The following is a 9,573-nucleotide window of genomic DNA, read 5'->3' on the forward strand; positions in this document are numbered from 1 at the left end:
AATATTTTCATCCAATTATTTAAAAAACTTTCAAGGCCAGGTACAGTGGTTCATGCCTATAATCCCAGCACTTTGGGAGGCCAAGACGGGTGGACTGCTTAAAGCCAGGTATTCAAGACCAGCCTGGGCAACATGGCAAAACCCCATCTATACTAAAAATACAAAAATTAGCCGGGCATGATGATGCGTGCCTGTAATCCCAGCTACTCAGGAGGCTAAGGCATGAGAATCTCTTGAATTCGGGAGCTGGGGTTTGCAGTGAGCCCAGATCACTCCAATGCACTCCTGCCTGGACAACAGAGTGAGACTCTGTATCAAAACACAACAAGAAAACTTTCAACAAAAAAGATAACACGTGTAAACTGTTTAACATTGTGCCTGAAAAGGAAAACTAAAAGTTAATTATTATTTCTTCAAAAAATAATAGTAATGGTAAAAATAAAGCTCCTCTACCTGAAGTGTGGGTGGCAAGTCTGAAATCCTAAATGCCTGCCCTGTCCTTTCTGAAACCCCAGTACTCCTGGGGCAGTTTACATTACCAAACCAAAGAGGACCCTGTGCCCCAGCTAGAAAGGTTATAGAAGCTATCATAAACCTATCTCGTTGAATGGTTGCAATTAATAGCTGTGTTCTGAATTATATTGATCTGTACTATTGATGAAATCTGTTAAAGCTTAATAAAAATTAGAACAAGTCAAGTTCGAATAATAAGCATCCTTTTATTTGCTGACGCCGTTACAAAAACCGATTACATTAGCAACAAAAAAGTGTTTTCTTGAGTTGAAGTCAGAGGCAGTTACTTCCCAAAATGTTAAGTAAAACAGTGTACAACATCAGTATTAAAATGTTAAATTTTACATTGTCTTTACCACTTTGATCTTCTGAACAATTTTATTGAGCAAAATAAGATAAAAGATTACATGTTTATTTTATCTTCAGGATGTAAAGGTCTAATTATTCAAACAGTTTTTTTTTTTTTTTTTATATAAAACTAAGCTCTGAAGGTGTCTACAGAGTTGGCTTTTTTTTCTTTCTTTAAATCAGTAGTCTAACAAGGATTAGAAAAGACAAAACTCTGTTCAGTGTTTCTGACAAAGTAGAAAGGGTGAAAACATAAATAAGGCTTTAATTTGGCAAAATATAATACAATGCCTTTTTTATCCTCAAATGAACAGTTTCCCAATTACTTCACTCTGTAAAAGATCAGAAAGAATGAATTTCACTTTAAAAACAAAGCAACAAAAGGCAATCAGAAGATATTTGTCAAACACCAAAAGTACATATTCCATTTGATCTAGAATGGCCCTTTCAACTAGGCTCAAAGCAATTCACACTAATGGTAATCAAAATGAGAAAAATCTCAGGATTCAAAGGAAACAAGCTTTTAGGTAGATATTTTTAAATGTGAGCCAAATTGTTAGAAAACATTTAAGAGAACAACACCAGTAATTCATTTCTATTAGTCCTATTCAAGAATATGTAAAGCTAAAGTAAGTGAGTAGCACTAAAAAGAGGTTGAATACAACCTTACCCCCATGAATAAATAAAAGTGCAGATATAGATTTTTTTTTTTTTTTTTTTTTTTTTGGGCATATTAAGTTTTCCAAGTCAGATAAGATGACTAAAAAAACCGAACTTCGACTAAGAGGACTTAACCAAACACAACATGTTAACTTTTGCCTTGGATTCTGGTTTGGGAAAAAACAGTTAAAAAGCCATTTGGGGTACAATTGACAAAATGTGATTAAAGGTTTAATATTGGATATTACATAACTACTGTTTCTTCTTCTTGGGTATAATAATGGTACCACTGATCGGAAAAACAATGCCTTGTTTTCAGAGATGCGTGCTAAAGTACTTAGAGATAAAATGTCACAGTGACTAAAACTTACTTTCAAATAGTTTAACAACAACAAATATGTAGACATATAGAAGAGATGAAGCAGGTGGGGGTTTACGGGTGTTGTACCATTCTTTCAACTTTATGTGTGAAATGTTTCAAAATAAAAAGTTTACAGGAAAAGAAGCAGTTTGAAAATTAAAAAGCAAAGTTATCAATGGCTGTTAACAGTTGATCAGAAAGTCTAAAAAGACCACTAGTACATTAAACTATAAAGTGCTATGTAAACATATTACAGAAAATGAAAACCCGATCCATTTGATAGCCAAGGTTCGATGTAGAAATAAGATTAAGTTTTTCTCCAGAACATTAACTCTTGTACTTCAGAAGCACTACAAAACAACTTTTTCTTTCAGAAACAACAGACGACTGTATCACATAAGAATTTATTTGCTAAAGGGAGTACAGAGAGTACACACAGAGCTTCACTTGCATTTCTCCTGGATAATACTGTAAACCTCTCCAATACACTACTGACAAACCAAACATCAACTTTAGGAAAAAGTCAGAATTGACTGAGAAAACTTTAAAGAGGTTGGCAATAAATAAATAAACAAACAAACAAACAAAACAAAATCAGAAGAAAAGAAAACAGTGACAAAAGGGATCAGGGAACACAGTGCCCGAATTAAGGGGAAGAAAAGCACTGATTAAGAACACAAGCCCTGGACCCCAACTACCATGATTTAAACCCCAGCTCGCCCAGTTATTAGCTGTATGACCTCGGTCAAGTTATAGAATCTCTTTGGGTCTGTTGCAACATGGGATTAATAATAATAGCATCTACCTACCAAATGCACAGAGTGGTGTTGAAGATTAAATGAGTTGCCACATGTTGGAAGCCATGTTTATGTTTACAGACATACTCATGAAGTGTCAGCTATTAAAATTATTATCCTCCCTCAACAGGATTTTACAAACTGGTTCCAAGATAAGGCAACCTGGGATAATAAAGTTTTCTGATCTGGTTAGAAATACACCTAGAATACTTAGAAACCAGGCAAATGTGAAACATAAAGAGTAGATATCTGGGAACAAAAAAAGTATATTATAAAATGCCAATATTGCCCATTCATATAAAAGGCACCTTAATCCCCCAATCCCGCAAAAAAGAAAAGGGAAGATGATAGCCTTTTTTTTTTTTTTGATGGCGGAAGAAAAAATATGGAATGGGGAAAAAAAATTCCACAAGAAAAGTTTTCACAAATTAAAGGTATCAGCTAAATACACCTATCCCTGCAGCTCTAAGGAATCTTAAGTATTATGTATCAGGATTTACAAAAACTAAATTCCTGCATATTAACTCTTGCATATTTGTTTTTTGTGTTTTTTGAGATGGAGTTTCACTCTTGTTACCCAGGCTGGAGTGCAATGGCGCGATCTCGGCTCACCGCAACCTCCGCCTCCTGGGTTCAGGCAATTCTCCTGCCTCAGCCTCCTGAGTAGCTGGGATTACAGGCACGCGCCACCAGGCCCAGCTGATTTTTTGTAGTTTTAGTAGAGACAGGGTTGCACCACGTTGACCAGGATGGTCTCGATCTCTTGACCTCGTGATCCACCCGCCTCGGCCTCCCAAAGTGCTGGGATTACAGTCGTGAGCCACCGCGCCCGGCAGGCATATTTGCTTTTAAAAACAACTTTCCCTTTACTGAATATGTGCAGCATTATTGTAAACAATTCATAAGTACTTGTGTATATTTTTAAAGGTTTCTTGACATCAGATACATTAACCTATTACCTATACTCTAATGATTACGAAATGTGTATTTTCAAATTAATCATCTGGTGTCAGTTTAAACACAGTACACAGAAGGGAGAAAATGAGCAAAAATGATGGCTAAGGATAAAAAGCTGAGGATAATACCAATATTTAAAGGGTATAAAGAAGAGCTATAGGGACCAAAACGTAAGTACATAAGGAAGAATACTCAACACCAATGCCGGCTATGGCCTAAGGAAGGAAAAAGTTCAAGAGTGCCTGGTGGGCCTCTATTTTCATAACTATCCATCCTATCATTCATGATCTAATACTGTCAACCACCCACCTGCCAAACTCTGGACTTCTGTTCATCAGCTGACAAAAGAATGTTGTGCTATCACCTCGGGGAGCTGTCTGCTAACTGTGTTGTGAAGGTACACAGATATATTTTAATAAATATACACTTTAAGTGTATATTTAATTGTAAATTTAAAAAATTTACCATTTTGTAAATCAAGAAAAAGTGTTACTACCAATGATTCATATAAGTCTCAAATGTAATACAAATAGTTCCTAAGACTTAAAATGAGAAGACCACATATTTAGGGACAAAAGGAAAATATTAAAGAACACCTATGAGATGATGAAGAGCGAATACTGATGAGGTCTAAAGGCAAGGGGTAATAGGCAATCTTTTAATTGTTTAAGCTTTCTAGAAATGAAACCCTTTCCTTATAACACAAAGGCCTAACATCAGCATTTTTAACATATTTCTCTTAAGTACTTTCAGTATCTCATCATATGCAAAAGAAGAGCTTATATTGGATCTAGCAATTAGGAATCATTAATGATTTTTACAATAACTATTTCATTGGACTAGCAGGAAGAAAAGCCATTCTAGAGTGGATAAAGTAAGCAATAACAAATAAATAAGTAGATATTGAGAGAGTAGTTTCTTAAGAATATTAAATAGTAAAAAAGTAAAACCTAAGGGTGGCAACCTGAAGGAAGTGCAAGGTTAAAATAAGCCATCTGAGCATGTTTTCAAGACTGAACAGAGGAGCCAGTGGAAAGAAAAACACTGAAGTCCTGGGAAGGAGAGATGCAGGACTGTCCCTAGGAAGCAAAGTTATTTTCTAATTTGGAAAAGTGAGAAAATGTGGCAGAAGTTTTACACTGGGAAAACGGAGAACTCAGCTTAACACGGACAAAAGATTTGGGATGAGGCTTAACTACTTTTGTTGATATGTTAAAGAATGAGCTGGGCTTATTATATGGAAAATCATGTTAGAGATAATTGACCTCAATTAGTATTTTGAAGGAAAGAATGTGTCAAAGTAGGCCAGAGGATGATCACTCTAAAGTGAGACAAAATGCCCCTCTAACATCAAAATGGAAGTCCATCCCAACTTTTCCAGGAAGCCTAAGCTCTCCCTGAGGCCTTGTATAGCCCAACATAGTATTATCAGGGGTCCTGGCAGGGACAATTCAGTGATGAGTTGCCCCTTAGGGTCTCCAGGATATCATGATTTTAGAGAAAATAGCTTCAAAAGAATATCTGAAGTATTCAATGCATATCTGAATACTCTAATTATGCTTTTGAGCACACTCTAAGACAGTGTGACTTAAGTCACAAAACAAAAAAATCAAGGTAGCAACAACAGCAAAAACAAAAAGCAAAAAACACCAAAACCTACAACCAGAAAAACAAAAACTGCATTCACCAGCTATAATACAAGTCATTTTAAAATGCTACCAAATCTGAGCCTTCCAAGGTAATATAGGCAATAAAAGCTCATGACATAATTTGGTTAATGGCAGGTTTACGAACCCTCAAGTAAAAACCACACTTCGGAGTTAATGAATGAATTTCTTAGATTACCTAAACAAAAGCAAACTTAATAAAAACCAGCTTTCAATTTTAAGAAGCCGTGATGACTTTACTTTCAGTTTAGCAGTCTTACCTCAGTAAAAATGTTATAGTCATTTTATTTTGGGAGGGAGGAAAAGAGGAAGGTAGGGGGGAAGTCACAGATACTTTCCCTGAACTAAGATCAGAATAAACTAATGAAGCAGTTGTAGGTATGAAGGCAACAAACAAAAACCCAGGCAGCCAAGTTACAAGACAGTCAATTTGATAAAAAGGTCAAAGGAGGCAAAGATAACCCCTACAAGCTACAAGACCTTCAAAATATGCACAAAATAGAACTAAAGATCCAAGAAAGCTAAAGGCTGTCATCTGGAAGCTCTGAGAGAGATAAAGGAATATTTTCTCTAGTGAAGTATGAGTTTCCTTTATTTATGGTAAACATACATTACACATACACCTAATGTCAGCTACCCATAGACAGCAATATTTCAGTTGTTCTTACCTAACACCTGGTAGTGCTCTTTCTCCTTTGTGAGCTGTTGGTTGACTGCCTGAAGCAACTGCTGTAACTGTGTTACAGTCTGATTTAGACTTACAGACATTGTCTCCTTCTCAGAAGACTCCTGAAAAGAAGATGGAAGTGATGATTAACTCCATACACAAGGAAAAGAAATGTACAACCAAACAAAAGAAAATGTTATACTGCTGATTTAAATACAAACATTAAAAAATCTGAACAAAGACAAGAAAATCAACAATAGCAAAAACCACCTGGAAAAATACTGTTTGCTAACTAGTGGTGCAAACTAGCTGGCACCAAAGAAAACTATGTTATAAATGCTGTCACTTGGCCACAAAGGGAAAAAACCTAGAATCTATGAATATCAAAAATATATCCAGTTTTTCTTTCAGGAAAAAAAACTTGCCCCGCAAAAGAAAGCACATTCCAAACAATAAAAAAAGTTTATACTGAGCTCTAAGTAAGTGCTAGGCACTGTGTTAAGTGCCACCTACTATTTTAAATGTTTTATGTATTAACTCATTTATTTACTTCTTTGAAAAACCCTACAGCATGGGTACTATTACCACTGCTTTTTACATATGGGGCAACTAAAGCACAGAGTGGCTAGGGGTTTGCCCAAAGTCACACAACTACTAAGTGGCGGAGCCAGGGTTCAAACACAGGCGGTCTAGCTCCAGAGTTTGTAAGCCAGTAGTACCCAACCTTTTTGGCACCAGGGACCAGCTTAATGGATGACAATTTTTACCATAGATGGGGGCCGATGGTGTGGGGATGAAACTGTTCCACCTCAGATCATCAGGCATTAGATTCTCATAAGGAGCATGGAACCTAGATCCCTTGCATGTGCAGTTCACAACAGGGTTTGCACTCCTATACAAATCTAACGCTACTGCTGATCTGACAGGAGGCAGAGCTCAGGTGGTAATGCTCATTTGCACATCACTCATCTGCTGTGCAGCCTGGTTCCTAACAAGCCACTGACTGTTACCTGTCCACAGCCCAGGGACTGGGGACCCCTGCTCCATACCTGTCAGTGCAAACCTTAAAATTAACGTAATACCTCACTAAGCAAAAGTGAAATCAAACATCAATAAAAACACTACATTTTAGGGGCAGGATATTTTCAAGAAAGATGACCTTCGGAGATGGACCTTGTACATTTTTGTTCTTACACAGTTCACAAGCTAACTAGCTCAGAGAGCTGGGGATAAAGAAAATATATACCGTTTCTGGGGAAACATCACTATTCTCAATAACAGTAGTGTCTCCGGCAGCTTTTACTATTTTTGACTGGATAAGCTCCAGTGACTGTTGAGCCTGTAAAGAAAGCAATATGGTACCTACTAAATAATACAGTTAATAAATACATAAAAAATAATTTTATTCATTTTGTACAAGATTAAAGCTCCTCTCAAAACACAATAGAAGGCTTTTCCCTCCAAAATGAAAATAGCTTCACTCTCCCACCAGATTATAAGAACATATGTTCACTGTTTTTAAAAGCTTAATATAGAAACTATATAAAGAAATTTAAAAACACGAATACCCACAGTTGATATTTTGGGTAGTATTAATCTATATTAAAGGTTAGACAAATCTGGCCCAAAGCCTGTTCTTGTACAAACCACAAGCTAAGATTTTTTACTTTTTAAAGGGTTATGTTAAAAGAGAGACAAATGTGTGCGTGTGTGTGTGTGTATATATATGTATGTATGTTATGTTTTTTTTTTTTTTTTTTTTTGGAAACAGAGACTCGCTCTGTCACCAGGCTGGAGTGCAGTGGCAAAATCTCGGCTCACGGGAACCTACAACCAATGGATTCAAGTGATTCTCCTGCCTCAGCCTCCTGTGTAGCTGGGACTACACTATACCTGGCTAACTTTTTGTATTTTTAGTAGAGACGGGGTTTCACCATGTTGGCCAGGATGGTCTCCATCTTCTGACGTCGTGATCTGCCCACCTTGGCCTCCCAAAGTGCTGGGATTATAGACATGACCCAACCGAAAAAGAGACAAAAATGTTCTAAAGAGATCATATGTGACCCACAACTCCTAAAATAGTTTTGGGGTATACCCACCCCTAATTTAGATCTCTCTCTGTACATATTATGTGCTTATAGAAAATATTACATAAGTGAGCCTTAACATACACGCTGCTTTATACTTAACTATTTCACAAAGTATGCTATTAACTTCTTTTTTTTTGAGACAGAATCTCACTCTGTTGCCCAGGCTGGAGTGCAATGGCGTGATCTCAGCTCACTGCAACCTCTGCCTCCCACACTCAAGCAATTCTCCTGCCTCAGCCTCCTGAGTCCCTGGGATTACAGGAATGCATCACCACGCCCAGCTAATTTTTGTATTTTTAGTAAAGATGGGGTTTCACCATGTTGGCCAGGCTGGTGTCTTGACCACAGATGACCCTCCAAGCTTGGCCTCCCAAAGTGCTGGGATTACAGGAGTGAGCCATTGAGCCCAGTCATTATAAACTTTTTTAGTCAAATATTTATGTGCATTTCCAATCAAATGCTGTACAATATTTCTACTATTTTGGTATGGGGCAGTTAATTGCCACCCATCATTGCCAACTTAGCGATGGTAAATAAGATGATGTATCTATTATCTTTGAGCACCCATTTAATATTTTTAAAGTACTTTCTAAGAAACTACATTGCTGGCTAAATTGCATGTTTTCTATTTTCATCCAGAGGGCAAAAATTAAAATCACCTATCAAAGTAAACTGACTGCTCAACCTTGACAGTGCATTAAGCATCAAAGTTTGTGCCCTAAAGCGGACCCTAAATTCACATTTTGTCTACACTAAAATAATGTGAAATACTTGGGGATTCCTAGACTTATACATAACAATTATAAGCATACAGAACCAACAAAAATATTTCTTTCAACTCTTCGAAAGGAGTCTTATTTTTTTTAATGAAATACTTTAAAAAAATCTATTAGAATAGCAAATATTTAAATGTTAGACAATATCTAATACTGGTGAGAGTACAGGGAGACATACATTCTCATATCACGTTGGAACGAGTATAAATTACTACTGCTGGGTTTCTGAGATTCCATTTACACTGTCAAAATTTAAGATGTGCATACCTCTTGTTCTTGCTATTCCAAAAAGTGACTTTTTTTTTCTAATGATGGTTATCTCCCATAAACACCATCATAGCTCTGAAACAGCTTTGATATAAGCATATGTGAATTTTACTATTAAAAATATCTCAGAATTATAACCTGTCAGACCAATGAGAAGAAATGCAGTACCAAAAATCATCCATTTTCATTGAGATTGGGAAAAATAGATTTGTATGAAGAAATAAATGAAGAAAAAACTTCTAAAAAAAAATACAAATTTCTATCTTTGTTTTATCCAAAAGACAAATAGAAACATACTTTGTAAATGAATACAGGCAAATCCCAATTTTAAAAATATATAGGGGTGCCGGGCGCGGTGGCTCACGCTTGTAATCCCAGCACTTTGGGAGGCTGAGGCGGGTGGATCACGAGGTCAAGAGATCGAGACCATCCTGGTCAACATGGTGAAACCCCGTCTCTACTAAAAATAC

General features: G+C 36.6%; 1 protein-coding gene across 8 annotated transcripts in view; it reads right to left on the reverse strand.

Annotated features, from left to right (window-relative positions):
• Positions 1-702: 702 nt before the first annotated feature.
• KTN1 (kinectin 1) overlaps positions 703-9,573 on the reverse strand; it is a 109,373-nt gene continuing 100,502 nt past the window's right edge. For all 8 annotated transcript variants that reach the window (XM_037733977.1, XM_037733981.1, XM_037733978.1 and 5 more), the window contains 3 exons: positions 7,217-7,309; positions 5,972-6,092; positions 703-1,193 (listed from right to left, as the gene is read on the reverse strand). In XM_037733977.1, coding sequence (XP_037589905.1) covers positions 1,189-1,193; positions 5,972-6,092; positions 7,217-7,309 — 219 coding nt within the window. In that variant the 3' untranslated portion in view covers positions 703-1,188. The remainder of the gene's footprint in view (positions 1,194-5,971; positions 6,093-7,216; positions 7,310-9,573) is intronic.

Source organism: Cebus imitator, unplaced genomic scaffold (genome assembly GCF_001604975.1).
Source record: "Cebus imitator isolate Cc_AM_T3 unplaced genomic scaffold, Cebus_imitator-1.0 Scaffold560, whole genome shotgun sequence".
Lineage (NCBI taxonomy): Eukaryota > Metazoa > Chordata > Mammalia > Primates > Cebidae > Cebus > Cebus imitator.